Source organism: Pleurodeles waltl, chromosome 10 (assembly GCF_031143425.1).
Source record: "Pleurodeles waltl isolate 20211129_DDA chromosome 10, aPleWal1.hap1.20221129, whole genome shotgun sequence".
Taxonomy (NCBI): Eukaryota; Metazoa; Chordata; class Amphibia; order Caudata; family Salamandridae; genus Pleurodeles; species Pleurodeles waltl.
In genome coordinates this window covers 803,269,743-803,289,578 of record NC_090449.1, presented here as the reverse complement: position 1 = coordinate 803,289,578, position 19,836 = coordinate 803,269,743, and the positions used below count along the sequence as shown (strand labels likewise).

Here is a 19,836-nt window from a genome sequence, read left to right as displayed (position 1 = left end):
AGCAACAACTCCTTAAAGCCATGAGACCGCGACCACTCCTGAGAGGGTTCAAACTGCATAACTTGCTCCCAGAGTACCTTCACTGTCTCTTACGCAGGAGCCAGTGACAAACATAACTTGGTCATTTTCCTTTACAGGAGTATCCTGAATAACAGGTCTGGGTTTGGTGCACAGTTCAGTGACATCAAGTTCCATTTCATCAACCTCATTTGATTCATCAACATTTAAAGGCATTAATGTGGCAGGATTCAAAGTGGAACATCTCTAGATCACAACTTTGGGGATCCATGAATTTATAACTCATAGCAGGTAAGTTTGGCAGTGGTCAAATATTGGGTTTTAGACCTGGTCAAAAGAATTTCAACTGAGTGTGGGGCATAGACAGTATAAGGGTGTCCCATCAAAATGCCTTCACACTGCATGATATTTACACCAGCCGAAGTGACAGGATCCAATGTGATGGAAAAATATGCCACTGGACTGTTTGTTCCTCCATGTTACTACATCAAAACAGAAAGAGCACAACCATTGTGTTCATGACAAAACCGTGCAAACCCTTTTGTGTAATCAGGCATTCCCAAGGCTGGAGCTCTGCACACACTTTCTCTGAACTCAGTGAAAGCTTTCATGCACTCTTCATCAAAAGGGACTGGGTCTGTAACTTCTTTGTATCAACTTCTGCAACGGTTTGGAAATTACTGAAAAAATTGGGATCCATTGGCAACAATAGCTCACCATGCCCAAAAACATTCTGACATCTCTCTGTGTAGCTGGGGGATTCATGTACATAATTGCTCTAGCTCTCTCTTTGGACACTTTTCTTGCACCTTTCTCAATTTGGTGACCCAAATACTTTACTTCTTTCTGACAATACTGTAATTTAGCAGAGGAAACATTGTGTCTGTTTTCACCCAAATGATTAATTAATGCTATGGTATATTGTCTGCAGGTTTCACGTATATTGGATGCAACCATTGGGTCATCAATGTACTGTACTAAAGCAGACTGAAATTGCATGTTCAGAGACCCTACGTTCTTCTTCAGGATCTTATTAAAAATGGATTGAGATTCTGAAAACCCCTGGGGAGTATGACACCATGAGTGCACACGGTTGCTGAACCAGAAACAAAAGAGGAACTAACTATCTTAATACAGTGAGAAAAATGCTTGTGACATATCAATAACAGAAAACCATTCTGCTTCACATGGAATCTGAAATGAGACCACAGCTGTTTTTGGCACTACGAGACAACAGGATACCACATTTTTGTTCAACTTTCTCAAATCCTGAACTATGCAATATTTCCCACTGGGCTTTCACAGGCATGTAATTAGTGAATTACATGGGCTTGCCATCACTTCATTTAACATTTAACACACCTTGCTCAACAAAATCTGTAATTACTGTGGTAATACCTTCAGTCACATCTGTTGTCATGTGATACTGCGGTGTTCTGGGGAAAACTGCATTTAGCTTCACAGTTATTTGACTGGATCAACACCTCGAATAAGTCTAATATCTTTTCCAGAGAGATCCCAAACTCTGTGTCACTGTCTCTTGTAATTCATAAGGCAAGTCCTTAAGTGTTATGGCAGGGGATTAATGTAATGAGAGGATACATCTCATCAGTTTTATTGGATGTCTCATCATCGCTATTGGTTTGAATCTCTATCCCTTCATGTGTACAAGTAATAGAACATTTGAACTTGCATGGTAAGAGACTCACAGGACTCATATCGCAAAGTACAAATCGGTGCAGACCCTCGAATGTTCCAATTTTAACTGGAATGGGCTCTGTAATGGGATTTAACAAATGCTGATTTGCTACTCCTACAACCTTAATTGTTCTTCCTGAACGAGGTACATTAGGGACTTCTGCAGATCTTACAATGGAACATGTTGCTCCTGCGTCAACCAGGAATGAAACATAATAACCCATTGGACTTGCATTCACATAAGGGCCACGCTGATCTACCTCCAGTGAGGCACCCAACACATTTTCTTCTTCTTCTGAACATTTGCCTCTGCATTCTTCACTCACTTCATCATCACTGAAATCAATCAATGGGTATTGTATGATTAACTGATTTACATTTGCATTTACTCGCTTGCATTCTGCTGAGGAATCATCACCTGCTGCTGTGCCATCGAGTTCGGGGAATCTGCTGTGGGACCTGAATTTTCAGTTGGGGAAATTGCACTTGTTGGGGAACCTGCATTTGAACTTCTGCATTAGGGATATGAATACTTTGATTTTGGGGCCTTTGGACTTTTGCATTTTGAAATTGACTCTTGTCAACCATCTGTGCAACGCCACCACCTTGTACCAAATTATTCACATTATTAAAGGGATACTCCTGCTTCCAATGTCCAATGCCACCACACACATGACAAGGCAGCATTGTCTTCATGTTCTGAACATCAGCCACATTCGCATTCGGACCTACTTGAACTCCACAACCTCTACCTCTGAACTCAGGCACCATATTGCCCTGCTGTTGCATCCCTTGCATTCCTCCTGCATTCACTATACCCTTTGATTTCTGCATACCTGATACTTGGGCAGATTTAATCTGCATCACCATTACCTTTTCCTTCAACCTTTTCTTGTTCATATCAGTCTCATCACTGCAACATTTTGCGTATTGCAGCATTTCATCAATCGGCTTTTCTTGCCAACAAATCAAATGACTCTTAATCATATTACTTATTTCAGGCTTCAATCCTTGAATGGACCTAAAAGCAAAATGAATCATGTTTCTTGGCTCAATCATTTCTGTGCCTCTGTATTGTCTGAATGCTTTCAGCAGCCTTTCATAATACGCATGAACAGACTCATTTGCCTCCTGAGATGTCCTGTCAATCTCTTGCCAATCGATGTCTTTAAAGAAATCTATTCTTCAAAATAACTTGTAATACAAAAACCTTGTAATAGTTTTTCATCACCTCCTCAGACGGCCCACCTGTTTCTGCATTTGTTGGTAGCTCACAGGTTAGCCAATCATCACTCCTCTTACACTCAACCCACAAATCTGCTGTGACCACAATCTCAAATAAAGTGTTTAGATCTTCCCACAAACACTTCACAAGCTTGACAAACCTCCCCGTTTGCTTTTACCATCCCACTGGTTTCTTCCTCAACTTTGGGTAATCATTTGTAAATGGAAATATGTCACTGCTACTCCAAGGGATATGAACAAAAATCCCTCCAGGTATTTCTCTCATTTAGCTCCTTCAGCCTGCTGTACATCATTTGAAGATGAAGTCGGCTTTTTCTTCTGATCTCTTTTCTCCGCACATCTGCCTTTCCATTTATCTAATGCTCCCCATGTTTGAATACTTTCAATCAACTCCTTAATGTGAACTTTCATTCCAGATGATCTCATGTTTGCAATGTCTCTTGTATCAAATTCTAACCTGTAACTCTTCTTCAACTGTTTTATTCATCTCAATTTCACATTTGTCAGCCAAATTAGTTTCTCTTAAGCATGTCCTGGTCCAAGAGTGACATCCTTGCACATGAAGCACAATCCATTCTTATTATAGGAATCTAATCTATTCTACTCGGGGGTTCCCTCAATCATTTAATTTAATTCCAATTTTAATTTAGCCATGTTTGATGTATTTTTTCTCTCGAGCGTGTTTTCTGGAACTGATGCTCCACTCAAATTATCTAAGCATTCAGTCAATTGTTGGGCTCTTAATCCTTGTAAACTAATGTTATTACCATTGTTTTGAGGTACTTTACATGGGGCTCTCGTAGCCTGCTCTTGAACAATCACAGATGATCCCACTGAGCGCGGGGGACATGTCACTTCAATTAGTGGACCAACTCCATTATGTGTCTGATTTGAACCAAAAGAATTCATAGGGGTCATGACTAGCACAGTAGTGCTCAGTCTCTCAATTTTTTGCATTAGTTCCAAAAGGTGAATTCATTGCTGATACTAGATTTGAGATCTGGGGACTATTCTCATTATTACCTTGGGCATACAACAGGACTACTTGACCTATGGTTATAGCAACTGTTAATGATTCTGGACATGACAAACTCTACTGACTTTTGCAGTAACATTACTCCTTTACTTTGGCCAGTTGATACTGCCCCAAAAGTCTGATTTGGGGCAACATTCTGCAGTGTCATTACAGGGGAATACATTGGTATTGTCTGTCTCTGGTTCATGACTTGTGCAGGTATCTGTACTTTAGGTGTGGACTCAATCTGAGCCATTCCTACATTCTGAACTGGCTGTGGCATAACTTCAACTGGAACATTTTCAACTGTATTAACATTTGGAACTGTCAGATAAATCACTGGCACCTGTGCAACTTTAGCAGTAGGCACGTTTGGAATTATCTGAACCCAGCTTTGTGCAACTAGAGCTGTGGTAACATTCAGAACTACGTGCTGGTTTACCGTTTCAACTACATTGTATGGTGGGGGACAATTCTACAACAACTTAGTTATAAATTCATCATCAGAATCACTCTCAATATCTGCTACCTTTTTATTTTCACCTGATTTCTGTTCTGTATCTTCCTCAAATTTCTTTCTGGCTTAAGGTTTAACACTTCCATCACCTTCCTGAATAATTGCTGGAAATAGTTTCACTACATGTAATGTATCTGCTCTCCACATTCTCTGCATTCCATCTAGCTTCTGCTAGTGGCTTCTCTGCTTTCCTCATTCTTCTTCCTTTTGTCTTGCAACTAATTTCCAATTAGCAAGTGCTTCAAATTGTGCAAGTCTAGGAAGGGGCTTTGATTCATACATCACCTTCCTCAGATTCTCTAAAATCCTCAAATTAAAGGTTCCATAACTAGGAAATGCTAAGGTACTCACCTACTCAGTTATTTTGCGACAATGATTTATCCAAAGACATGCTGAAACTCCTCAGGCTCCCATTTACCTCGAATGCCAGTGTACTTTCAGGTGGAGTAGGCTCACCCTCCCTAATTGGAATAAAGACACCTCTTCTTATTGCACTCCTTAAAGTTTTGAAAAACTTAGTTTTTACACAAATCTATTTCACAAACACAAATTCTACGAACCCAGGAAGTAATTTTCAGTCACACAATCCTTTTCACAAACTGTTCTCAGCCTGTAGCAGCGCAGTCTTGTCCTCCATCTCACCAGCTGACCTATCCCAGCATGGGCCAAATGACATCATGCTCACTCCATTCAGCAGCTGTGACTCGCTTCAGAACAGTCTCACACACCTTTCACGCAAAACCAAAATACAAAATGTTGCAAGCACAAAAACAAAAACCTGTCTGCTTACTATAGGTAGGACTCAAACACTTCGGAAGCTGTTTGTAAATTTCAACAGTGACCTTTCACACAAACAGCTGCTCTTCCGGCTGTGGCCTTCTCACAAATGCAAGTAAGATTTGGCCCACCAACCTCACTCAGACTGATACGGATCTTCCATGCGCACTCAGAATTGACCTAATACCAACCAACAACACACACACTCAAAGGAAAAATACTGCTGGTATTGACAACAGTGCTCAATCGACCAACACCTTCACCTGCAGACAATAAATTAACCAAGTCGTAGACGTCACAGCACATGGTATTTTTTTAGCACAAAGCGCAATGTTCACTTGGAGTATTCCAACTCCCTCTCTTACCTGGAGTATGCAAACTCCCTACTCACTTTGGTTCTCTACTTCACTCATACATCACACTTCACTGCGATTTGTTAAAGCATTGCAAGTGCAAACCCTATTCAAAACACATACAATTCACTTGTAACGCAACAGTAATATTTCATCAAACCTTAAACTACACGACGAACAGCTCACAATGTGGGCAAGTTCTGACTATCCTCCTCACAAGACATAACCATCCTCTGCTACCAAAACTGCTGAAGAGCTGAGGGACCCAGAAAATTCCTACTCTCCCCTTCTAGGTTCAACTACTACCAGGACTCAGGGTGAGTGAGACACACCAATCTCTCACCCTATGAGGTCGATGGAATCTTTTGACTTTGCAGAGAGTGTAGTAGTCCGAATCATTCAACCACAAATCAATGATATGTCTATAAACAACACTAAAAAGCATAACAATTTAAACACTAAATCAAAACTCCAAACTGAGTACAAATTCAAAGCATTATTACAATCCCAAGATCAACGCCACATAAATGGTGCGCAAAACTAGGTTATTGACATACATGAAAACCATAGGCTGACCGAAACATCTGAAAAGATTCAACCTACTAAACATCAATACTGTTGGACACTCCAAAAGAATAATATAAATTAGCAACAAAACAATATGAAAATTATTACCAAATTCTAAAGCAGAAGATGTTGACATCAGTAAATCATCAAAATACAGTTTTAACAATCAATTTCAGGGCTGGGCCATTCCTGATAAAACTAACCAAAATAGGGACTTGCATGTGTGGGAATGGGCTAACACATGCAAACAAAAGCAAAATAAAGAAGACAAAAATAATTTGGAAAACATCTAACTAGGACAACTCACTATAAAAATATGCTGCTGTAAGCGACTAAGCTAAAAAGGAAACAAGAAACCACATTTAGTTCTACCTCTCCTCATGGGACAGCATATAGGAAGATTCCAGAGGAAATGTCACCTTCTTTCAGCGTCAGTTGATAGAACAGGCGTCAGGACAGTGCAGAACATGAATTGCATATAGGACAAATCTGAAATTCCAAATTAGTTGGCCTTATTAGTACTGAACCACATAACAGAATAGGGCAGTCAAGACTATGAAGAGGAAACTCATCAGGAAACTCAACGAAGAGATGTGAGAGCTGACTAAGCAAGCATAAAACTGACTCTAAGGAGATCTGAAGACGGACTGACTTAAAAAAGGTACAAAAGAGAACTGACTTCTATTCCAAAGGTTTTCACTAATTAAAATAACTAAAATCCATTTGATTGGTCCTTCAGGTGGGCAAACTCAGGGCGTTGATTTCAGTATCCAATGGCAAGCGATGGTGCTACAAAGTTCTGATACTTTTAGGAATCTTCTCAGCAAAAGGCCATTGTTCATACTGTGATTATATGCAATTCCGCCAAAATATTACATTTTCTAATAATTTGATACATACAGGTCCTTTCAAATGATCCACAATAAACTAAACTAACAATCTTTCACACTAACACTGCAATTTCCTGTCCGATTCAACAGCTGGAACAAATACGGTTACGTTAAATACATTTGAAACATCCTCTTCTCCTGCAATACAATAGAACATTCAGCATTACATTTAATCAATATCAATCAGTATTTGTAAAGTGCAGCTACTCACCCGTGAGGGCACATTAGCTGCCTAGGGAAAGAATTCAGGTCATAGGGGACAGAATAAACAAATAATTTCCCATTGCTGGGAAATGAATTTTCATGTTCAGGCCTAGTCAATTTAAGGAAGCCTTAGTACACATTAATACATTTAATCCATTAATAAACCTATTGCACACTTTACAAGTCAAATATGCAAAGCAAATTATTTAATTTCAAATATTATTCATGTTGTATAAAATCAATTTTAAACATATATTTATTTCTCTTCGTATGTTAATGGAATTAATGTAATTCAATACATGTGTGTTTAATTCATATTCATTTAATACTCATACTACATTTTATTTCTACACTTTCTACCTAAAATACTTTCATATTAATATAAATTAATAATTCCCACATTTATGAACATAAAATGATTTCATGTTAAACGTGGGGTCAAAATAGGAATGGTAGGCACAAATGTCCATCACAATTTAAAAGTGTACATTTTCATTTCTACATTATTTTCTTTGTTAGGCCTTTAAAACGACAAATTTATTAGCTGCTTTATGCTACTTCTACACCACTAGTTTATTAATAAAATTTGCTGTCTCTCAATGTGGATACATGGTCATGCGACACCCTCTACCGACACACAGACATATTATGGAAAACGTTTCTAGATCCAGTCTTGCACATGGGAAAGATTCTAAACGGAGGAATCTGTGGCTAAATCCTGTCTCTACCAGATAATGCATTACCAAAGGTAACTTGTTCATTAATATCAAGAAAGATACGCCTAAAAAGCATAAGCTTTTTAAAACTGTTTTACAGTCAGAAGTTGATAGCTAGTTAGGACAGAGCATATGAGAATGCTCAGAGTCACTGTTAACACTCAAACACACTCTGACCTAAACTAGCAATCAACTTCTGACTAAAAACGCCTTAAAATTGCTCATTATTTTTTAAAGAAAATCATCCATATCTGCACACTTAGAAATATAGTGTTCTAACCGCTAAAATCTATGCATGTAAACAAAGGCAGACTGCCCAAAAGGCCTTTCCAGGCTTTGTAATCTCCTATCCACTGATTTATTTGGTCAGGCACTTACCGACTCCTTGCACCTCCACTTCTTGTATTTGAAAGGTGCCATCCCTGCAATTTTCACAGTGCTGGAATTCTTCCACAGGTAGAGTACCACTTGCCAGATATTAGCATGTACTCTGCAAAATAAGACTATGGTCTACAGTCACCTTTTGGTCTCTAGCTTTATCCATTCCAAGAGTGATTGCTGCCCTGGGTCTGTCTGCTATATCTAGAAGAGAGGTTCTGTGTGGCTATGTAATTAGTATGAGCAACAGTAATGATCATGATGTTAATATTAGTCATCCATCAATGAAGAAAGATACCCATCAAAGTTTGCAGATGTAAGAAAGCATATACTACTTCAGAGAGTGCTCGGTGCTCACGTGATCACAGAGTGAAGGGATAAAAGGGGGATAATAAAGGTACATGTTACAGAAATGTTTGTTAATTATTTGCACTGCTTTAACATAGTGCTAACGCGTCCCTCTATGTTAATTTATTACACATTGGGACTCGTTTTAGGCCAATGAATCTTTTGACCCAGTTGAGAGACACCGTAGGACGAGATAGCTAATCAATATATCAATCAATATATCAATAATGTCATCAATATTTATAACAACAATACATTTCACTTTAGTCAAAGCCATTAATCAAATTGACGATGCAACCATGACCTTCCAGCCATGAATAACCACACCAGTTAATAGAATTTTATACGTTTTATTCCCTATTAGTTACAATCTAAAATTAAGTGCGTTAATCTCAAAACCAAGAAACACAATAGCATAGTTACTATATGGCAGCTTTCGTAAGTTTTCATTAAGGCAAGAATCACAAACAGCAAAACCTAGCATGGCGTAAACATAGATCAAATGTAGCAGAATAGTGATATATCGTCAGTTCAACAAAGCATAGTCTTGCTCATTTGTCTATTTGCGTCAGTTTGATGAACACCTGTCGGAACCACTAATTAGCATTAGCATGTTGGGCTTCATGCAACACAATTTTGAACACCAATTGGAAAACATCTAGCTATGGTCTCTGTCAAAAACAAGCAGTTGGTACCAAGAAAGGAAAAGCAAACAGACAAATTACAATTGCATTGTCATAATTACCCTCCAAAGATTTGGTCAGCATACAGGATCAGTCTTCGTCTTCAGGACATCAGTCAAAACGCCATCAGTCAGAACTTAACTAAAGGCATAGGGGCACTTCCCTCATAAGGAGGAAAATGTAAGATGGGCCGTCTATGGGTGAGGATGGTTTTAATAAGTCTCAAGTCACAAAACAGAGTGACAGAGTTTCTGGATAAAATCCATAGCATTCCCTACCTAATTCTTCGACCTTTCTGTGACATGGGTTTTTATCCCTTTTTCGTGGTACATTCCCCCAAAATCTTATTGGACATTTACTGTACCCCACAATCTTTAACCTATCACATAACACATTGGGTAATCCCAAATCTTCACCCCATATTATTTATGAGGTTCTGATTGGTCTTCATAATGGACGTCTTTAGAGGTGGCACATCCGGAATTACTTCATCATCTTGGCAATTCTTTGTACATCTTTTGGTCAGCAGTTCTTCATCGTCCCGGTTAGAATGACCTTGTACGTTACATTAATCTACACTTGTTTCAATAAATTTATAACAATTATTCCAGGGCACCGAAGATGCGCCTGGGAATGGATCTTACATGGTTACATTCATCTTCCAAGCTAGAAAGAAAAGAACATGGTGGGGTCATGGCCCCTCGTGAGTCAGCACACTGGAAAACAGGAAAATGCATTTAATATGAGAGCCAGGCAGCTAAGCTGCAGCTCACGCTAACCTAAAGCCTATGAGGATTTTCAATACAAATTCATTAATGCGAATGTTAATATAAGCTTAATTGAATATAACATAAACATTTTAATCGTCATTACTAATCTACGTATACATTGGTGGCCACTCATCATGGTCACAATGCAGGAGCACGTTTAAGCAATATCGCTATTATTATAGTTACTATGCGGCATCGTTACACATTAATATATATGTTTCATGTTAGCATGGATTATGTAAACCAAGCTCTCTCAATAGCATAGTTATTAAGATAGTAAAAAAGGCAATCAAACAAAGTTCCAACTGCTGAATTTGGAGATGGTATTTCGACCCTTTGGGTCATCAGCAGGACATTACTTTTTCAAGAAGCATGGAGCCATGTACTGCCACAAATAGAGATAACATGTAATCATGATTATTGGTGAGGCAACTTGATGTCTTGACCAGCCCAATGTCTAACATGTCATGAATCTGAATTCTGTTATTCGAATTCTAGATTAAATACATTCACCCATTTACTGGATTATGATCAAATTCTTTTTCAGACTGAATCTGCTCATATGGATTCAGTTAGTAGCCGTGAGTCACACACACTTACCTTTCTCCACACTTGCCTCCACATTTATTTTAATTACATGTTACTTGCTATTTTTTACAGTATTTGGCTCCCTGCTTCTTGATTACTTGGTGTCCTTATGATGACCCACTAACCATAAAGGGTTGAATCGCCATTGAAGAATACAAATTACTAGGGCACCATCCCAGTCCATCATTTATTTTGCATGTCATGACACCTCAGATGAGATACAGCCATACGCAAATCAGCCTTGGTCCTACCTCAGTAGCAGGCCAACACAGAAGCAAAGCAATGGGTGTGGAATGGCCGTGCCTTAAATAAAAGGTCACTTAACATAGCTGCTAAAATCTAACTAGGACTGGAGTTCACAAAGCCTCACAGGGAATGAGAGTTCATTTCCTTCCTGATTTATCTTTGTTAGTGGCAGCATCCATTGCCTGACACTCTGGTTGACTATTTTGTGCGCAGGGAGTCCAATAGAGGGTTCATCCAACGCTGGGGCGGTGTTGATAGTTATAAACTTAGGGATAGTCTTAGATATGCCAGCTGTGTGATCATTAAGGGCTCGGCCTGGATTCCTGACAAAAACAAAACATTTTAGTGTCAACTTCAGTGCTTCAAATCAAATTGAATGTAGAAACAGCCACTTTTAGAGAATGGAGATGTTCAGCTCAATGGAGTGGTTGTTGTGGAGCTTTCATAGGGACATTGGGGGCAAATAAAGCATTTCACATTAAAACCAACTTTCAAATCAAATTGTCTTCGAAATGAATAATATTTTTCAAATAAGACATAAAATACACATATTAATATTTGAATAAAAAAGACAACTTATAAAGAAACATTAATTGCTCAAATGTTTTACTGGAATTATATAGCATCCTTGTACTTAAAGTGGATCACTAAAGTTTAGATAGTCATTTGATTATAACGAAACGAATAAGGCAAACTGCAGAAACAAAGGGGCCCAAAAAGGCAGACAGATTTCACAAAATTAACCCTAGATTCACCTTTGGTGGCTTTGCCTAAGCAGCAAGTCAATCCTCCAAGAAATGATTCTATTCAAGGCTCTGTGATTAGGAAACCAATCAAATATTACAACTAAAAATGGAAACAATCCTTAGACATCCAAGGCAAGTCTAATTACCAAGATGAAAATGTGATTCGAATATTGGGATGTTGGGAGCTCCATTGAAGACAATGGAATACTCAGGGCTTATAATGGCTGGTATAAGCCCGGATGTCCAACATTCCGATGTTTGTTTTTCTGTTTCTCCCTTTCAATTTATGATATTCTACCCTCAGTGGGTTGAATGTTCTAATAGCCTTAAAGCCCTTCTGCCTTGGGCTATACCGGTTGTTAAAGGCCCTCCCCTCCATTATCGGCCATCCCCTGTGGCTCAGGCCTATAATTCAGGTTCAGGGCCTTTAACAAAATGTGACAAAATATAGCAATGTGAAGAAAGGGAAATGAGAAATTGAACAAATAAGCACTTGTAGCCGCATCATTTTCAGTTCAGATTGTACCAATAATTTAAATAAGCAGGTACTTGGAAATAATAGATACCTTTAGCAAAAATATGTTGCTTTCCTATGTAAGTTCAATCAAGAGCTGGAGCGCATCCATATGTTCACTACAGAGAGTCGACCCTACCTGAGGCCATTTGAGCAGGAGTAAAGTAAGTTACTGTGGTTGGTGCCTTTGCAGTAGTCAGAAGTTAACAAAGGACCCAGGAACTGTTGGCTTTCTTTTATGTATTTCCCTTGTTTCTTCAGGACTCACTACAGCGATGACAGCCAGTTAACTGTGGATAACTTGGAAAAAAAAAGACAAAGGCATTCTACTGATTATTTGCTATTGCTTTCTGAATGTCATTAGGCAGTTCCTGTTATTTGAGTGATCCTCAAAGTAGGTACCATCTCCAGTTGGGTCAGAGGGGCACAGCACAGACCACTGACACTTTTGTAAGTGTGAAAAGGCCGCTTTGATTTAAACAGGTGCACATCATAAGATATCCTGGGCATTCCGCGTACAAAACTAAAACTCACTGTACAAAGTTTGTTATCCAACTTCCTACCCCCACCACTAAAGGTTCTGCCTCCCACATAACCTAACCAGCAAGAAACTACCTTATAACATCCTGCATTAATGCAACGTGACTTTTTAACTTCTCCTACTGCACATCAGTGGATCTGTTAACATCTACTAAATGTAACGTTCTATAACGTAACCTTTAACTTTCTACCTCGTTCTGGTGTGAGCTTGGTCCCACCCTTCCTTTCATCCTGATTCGCTGATGGCAACAATAACATTATCTAAACCCATGCACACTTTTCGGCCAACCACCAACTAACCTACACATGTTTCAACAGAGACAACATAAAATAACTACCCCCCAACACATCTATCCCACACAAAAGCCACCAAATAACGCACTAGTTTTCATAACTTCTCCCAAGCTAAGGTTTGGATATGAGGAACAACATAATGGACCTTGCACCTGCTGAGCTGCCACTATGTTACCTATCTATAAAATGGTGGGTGGCAGCCCAAAATGGCTGGTGAAATACCTTGGGCTACAAACTTTAACACTATGTAGCCCAACTGACACGTTTGTAAGTGTGAAAAAGGCTGCCTTTATTGAGGCAGGTGCTCATCACAAGAATTCCTGGGCATTCTACCTTACATAACTAAAACCTCACTATACAAAATGTCATTACCTAACTTCCTATCTCCTACCCCCACCCCAAAGTGCCCCACCCCCACATAGTGTAGCCTGGAAGTATGTACCTCATAGCATCCTCCATCCAGCAATTGTGACCTTTTAACTTTCCCTACCGCTTGTCAGTGGATCTACCAACATCTACTTAACTGAACTTCCTATAATATAACCTTTAACTTCCTGTCTTGTTCCGGTGTGAGCTTGTGCACACGCTCCCTTTCAGCCCGGTTCACTGATGATAACAACAATAACATCATCCAAACCCATGCAAACTTTTTGCCCAACCCCCACTCAGAAAAAGACTCTAACCTGACTTTTTCTGCCCTCCCTTGTCTTCATGCCACTCACTGCTGCCACTTCAAGGTCTAAGCGGAAAAGTCCTTCACTTCTAAAAAAAACAACAAAAAAAAACAAGTGTAGTGGGATCAGCGCCACAGCCTCTTGTAACACTGTTTCCTCTCATAAAAGACCCTGACTTTCCCTTCACCCAGCAATTCTGACGCCCTAAAGGTGCCAAAAACATTGTTGACATCCGGAAAGTGAAAAGCCTTGCTTTCTCACCTGTGAGAAACCCTGCAAACCCAGAGACTTCAAAATTGTCCACACATGGCTCTGTTCCCTGGCCCAACCTTCCAAAATCCACTTCTCCAGTTCCCCTGCTGATGGAGCATAAGCCCAGAGCAACTTCCCTATGAATGCAATACCTGTCAACTTCCTCACGACTGTGACCTGGGAAAGTTCCTTCTTCGTTAATGTCAATATAAACTGAACCACATATTCTGTTCTCCCCCACCCCTCTGGGCTCTTATTGGCCCTGAAGTTCAAGAATTCATCCCATGCTTGTTCATTTGCTTTCCTGGTGGACCCTACCAGTGACCCTACCACCAGTTGTACAGGCTTCTGTCTCCTACTCTCCATAGATATGTTGGCATTGTTGTCTTGTCCCTGTCCACCTCCATGGCCAGCCCATGGAATCTCTCCCACTGTGAATAAGACAAACTATCCACAATGTCATTGTCCACCCCTGGCACATGTTTTTCTCTCAACAAAATCTCATGTCTCAAGCATTCCAGCACAAAAACCCTTCGCAACTTCAGTACTTAAGCCTCCCTGGCTGATTGTCCATGAACCATCTGTACTACCACCATGTTAGCAATCCGAAACAAGACCTTCTTGTGGGCCAGCTCCTCACCCTACAAAGAAATGGTCACTACCAGTGGAAAAAACTCAAGAAAAGCAATACTGTGGTCCCCATACTTCCATGTCTCTGGCCATTCTTCCGCGCACCTACCCCCTTAGCAGCACAATCCAAAATCAACTCCCCCTGCGGCATCAGTGTATATCTGGAACTCCCTCTCAAACCCCTGGGACATGTACAATGGCACGCCATTGAATGAATCCAAAAAGAAGTCACACATACGCAAATCCTCCATACAGCTGCTGACAAGTGCACATGATGATGCGGAAGGGAAAATCCTGTTAGCACCATTCTCAGCCTTCTACAAAAAGGCCTGCCTGCTCTCACCAGTTTACGTGCAAAATTGAGATGGCCTAACAGCACCAGCACACCCTTGACCTTTCTCCAGCATTGTATCAGGCAACAACTGCATGGCCCTGGAATTAAGCTCCATCCATAAAAAGGGGCGTGCTGCCTGTGGGCCTACTGTTTTCTCCGGTGCCAAAAGAACTCCCAGATCCATCATGAGCTCTTGAAAACTTACCAGCGACCTCTGGCACTCCACAGAGTCTGGGTGGGCAACAAAGAAAAAATAATCCATATATGTCCTGTACACCAGGTCAAAAGCTATTCTATCAAGGAACTGAAATGTTCAGAGTACATGAAATAGAGCATCCCATTAGTAGGGCTTTATCAACATACCACTGTCCTTAAAACTGAATACCCAGCTATTGAAAACCATCCAGGCGTGCCAGTAATAACCTGAAGGCTGATGTTATGTCACTCTTCACCATCTCAGCCCAGACTCCCGTCCACTCCACCAGGGACATAGCACATCCACTGAAGAATAAAACACCATAGCCAAATCCTCTGCTATGAAGTCATTGGCTGATTGCCCTCCAGGCCAGGACAGGTGTTGCATGAGTCAGACCTTATCCTACTCTTCTTTGGGGACCACCTCTATTAGAGACACAATTAGGTCGACCAACGACCATTAATCAAAAGGACTCGCCATAAAACCCTCCAGAATTTATTTCTGTAATTTGTCCCTCATAACCTGTGGGCGTTCCCTGACCAATTTCAGGTTCGCCACCCACTGCCACACTTTTGGACCTTTATCCTCCAGTCTGAGCCTCCCTTGAAACACATCCCAGCACTGTTGCATCTTCCCTGTTAACATATGTTTGCAGCCAAAATGCTAATCTCTACAGATTAGCTAACATATGAGCCTTTCCCACCAGGTCCTTGTGCCCCTTTCCCTCCGCTGTAGGCCTCTGTGTGCTCAGGTGCCTGTGCACTGCCTTGAGTCTGATGCCAATTTACTGTGCGATCCTCTGCATGACCACCTTGCTGTGCTCCTGCTGTTCCAAAGAAGTGTATGAGGGCATGCCTCGTTGCACATTTGTAACACTCATGGCGGAACTTGCCATGTTCCATTGTGCAAAATCCTTTGGTAAAATCTCAGCAGGCCCCGGCAGTGCTCCTTGCCCTTTGATTGTTGCTCCCACCCTTCCCGGGTTAGGCACCCCCGGAAGGGCCGATATGCTATGGCTGTGAACATTTACTTACCAAATTTAGCCAGTCCCATTGTGTATTGCCTCAAGTCTAAATCTATTTATCCACGTTTCATCTCAGAGTCCAATGCACTACATGCCATAAACTCATCATCATACTATGCCCAAGCATATCCTCCTTATATGATCTGCGCCTTGCTTATGACATCACATATATATTTGAACAGAGCCACATTCCACACAAGGTATTTTTTGCAGTAGATAATTATAGAAATTAAAAATTCAGTTGCCCAGTTCTCAATAATCATGGGCACCTTTGGCTTTGTCCTCTTCCTTTGACCTTTCTTTGGCCCTGAGCTCCCTGTAAACATCTCAATGTATTCCCCTCCCAATTTCTTTATTTTTTTGGAAAGCATCAGGTGCACCACTGAGAGTTTTGTTACCCCATGTATGGCAGTTTCTTAATTTTCAACTCTTTGCTCTACTTACCTGCCATTTCCTCAACCTTTCCTTTTTGACCATCTCTCTCTATCTCCAGACTAACCCTTTTCCCTTTTTCTTTGTCTTTTCTGCCTTACTGCTTGCCCCTTGATGACCCATCCTGGACCCCAGCCCCCTCTTGCCGTGTTGGCTCTTTCTGCTTGTGTTTACTACCTCCTTTCCCTGTGCTCAACTTCCAATCCTCCTTGCCTACCCATGTATCCTTCACATTCCCTTTTTTACTCAGACTTACTCCCTCTTCATCTCAGCCATTACCAGCATCCTCCCTAATTGACACCATTACCGAAGCTGTCACCTTGACCCTAACTTCCTTACCTGATATTAAGGTTGATGCCAGCTCGGTAGCTTCCCGTCTTGCCTGTGGAACTTGCATGTTCTGTAACCTGGTGTCAGTGGATCTCGCCGGCCTTTTGTCCGAAGCCTGTAAAACACTAGGTGGAAACTGGTTAACTGCTCCCCCCTGCCTGTGCCACCACCTCTGTTCTGCTTCCGCTGGCACATCACTATCCACAATTGCATTTTCCTCAAGACTATCTTCTTCATAGTCCAGTTTTGTGCAATCCACCTCTTATTTACCCCCCACCCAACCCGTTTACACTGTCATTTTCCCCTGATGGGGTACCTTAGTATAACATTCAACCGGTTTCTGAGGAGTGGTACTAAGCCCTCCCAGACAATCTGTTGATGCAGGCCGTCAAGACGTGCATGTCCCACCGCTCGATGATTCTCTACACCTGTTCACGCATAGACCTGGCGAAACCCCAGGCCTTCTTGTGTCAGCCAATGCCTTATCCTATTACAATATCCAGCTGAGGCCTCTGCGTCATGCCATCACTTCATCTCGGGGTAGTGGAGCCCCACTGTGCTCTCCCGAGTTAGTGTCAGTTGGTATTGTCTTGCCACCTGCAAAAAAATGATAGGTCGGGAGTGCAAAACCCATGCACCCCTAACTTCTGTCCTCCTCCTCCTGGCACACACCTGCTTTTAAAACTGACACCATCATCCACCTGCAACTCCCGATCACCTACACCCTCGTCCCTACTGATGCCCAGTTGGGGGTGATTCAGCCCCATTTCACTTTTTGATACCATAATTCCCACGTGCTGTTCTCCAATACCCTACACTCCTACCTCCTTACCCCCCCCCCCAATGGGAGTATACTCTCCAATAGCTCTCTGGGCTGCTGTAACTACCTCTCCCCACTTATGTGACGTCCCCTGGCCATTGAGACTGCAGCCCCAGTGGGGCCCGATCTAGCCAGTCCCATTTCCCAAGAGATACATGGGACCTGCTCCCTCTTCCTTCTTTTTTACCATTAGGTGTGAAAACCAGCCAGGCCTCATTGCCCTGCACACCCCACCTCCTCGCACCTCATGGTCCCACATAGCTTCCACCTGTATGAGGACCCATGCTTCCACCATATCCCCTTCCTCAACCTGTGGACATGATTCCGCTACCCCCTAGTCCTCCCACCTGCCACCCGATGTCCTCTGGGTTTTTTCCTTTGAAGTGGGCACGCTTAGCACGCATGGGCTGCTTCTTCTTCTTCTGTATGCACTGGGGAGATCGATTCCCCAAGCTTTCCTGGCCCATGTGAGGTCACTCAACCATCTTTCCGCTCCTCCTGGTGTGCTAAAGGCTCTCCTGCATGCATTGCACCCATACGGGGACCAGACCCTGCACCTACTGGGCTGCCACTGTGTCATTTATCCATAAAATGGTGGGTAGGAGCCCAAAATACTGGTTAAATACTCTTCGGCTAAATCCTTTAATGTTACGTAACCCACAATGTGCACAGTCCTATGTACTGCGCTATTCCCCCAATGTTCCTGGGGGACAGACCTCACTTTGATCAGCCCCTAGTGACCTTGTTGAAATACCTGACAGGTTCATTCTGAACTGCACCCTTGTTGGTGGAGCCACCCACTCTAAACAACAGAAAGATTCCAGATTCTTCAGTAATTAATCTCTCCTCCTCCCACCCTCCTCACCCACCTGCACAAAAACATCTTCCATGGATAACAGAGCAGGTGACTTTCCAAAGTCAAGTATAGTATTTCTCTTTGTGATAGCACTCAATTGTAATGCAAAAGAAACAAAATCACAGTGACGACTAACAGGTGTAATATTATATTTTCAACACCAAACTTCCTTTTGGCAAAAAAAATAATATTGAGGATTAGAATGGGATTTAGTGACCTGGTTTATGAACTGCAAACTGTTTTGTTATGTATTTTAATTAAAAGTTCACACTGTGACATTGATTTCATGTCTGTGTATTCAAGGTACTTGAACATCATTGAATCAGCTTTGGCCTGTGGTGATACAGTTCTTATTGAAAATCTAGATGAACATTTGGATCCAGTCCTAGACCCTCTTCTTGGCAGAAATACAGTTAAGCGTGGAAGGTAAATTTCTGCAAAGATACTCAATTCTCAGTACCACACTCTAATATGCAATTTGTTTGGCTTTAAAGGAATGTTGTATGGTAATGTGAACTATTACAAGTCAGCATGTGTATAGATATGTATTTGTGTGGAAGTAAAGAAATGTAGAATAATGTTGGTGTGAGTTAAAATGTCAGGTGACAGTTGCACTGTCAAACCAGGCACAAAAATCCAACTAGATTAATGATTGCCCCCTCACATCTGTGCACCTGTCAGAGGGAAACCAACATAAATAAAATAGTGATCTAAGAAACGTTAATATAATTTCAATTTCATGCTTGTGCCCCTGAAAGTTATAGGTTAGGCAGCTGGATAAATAAAATAATCACAGCTGTGTGGAGGGCAAGCACTTTTTTATGTGGAAGCACACAACTTCTGCCCAATCAAACGATGGACTCCTGGCTCCCAACCTCTGGGTGAAGCCAAAGCCCCTATCTAGTGATGCTGACATAATTCGCTGGTGATGGCTGAGCAGTCAAGCTAGACCATAAAAAAGTTTCAAGCGTAATTGCTCATCAAAATTTATACCAGTTCACCTTCTTCATTTGATCATTACCAGCAACATTCCCTCCCTTGCTTAAAGATATACAGCATTAGAGATTAATCCATCCTGTATGAATTATTCTTCTTTACAGATGCAAGTGGTAATTATATATTCCCAGTTCTGTTTATCATTTGCAGTGCGTAGAGCCACAGCACACAGATTGTTGTCAATG

At 41.2% G+C, this 19,836-nt stretch overlaps 1 protein-coding gene across 1 annotated transcript in view; it reads left to right on the top strand.

The window, feature by feature from the left end:
* The window catches only part of DNAH11 (dynein axonemal heavy chain 11), a 2,866,633-nt gene that overhangs the window by 2,299,342 nt on the left and 547,455 nt on the right, over positions 1-19,836 (top strand). The window contains exon 65 of the mRNA XM_069211469.1: positions 18,959-19,081. Coding sequence (XP_069067570.1) covers positions 18,959-19,081 — 123 coding nt within the window. The remainder of the gene's footprint in view (positions 1-18,958; positions 19,082-19,836) is intronic.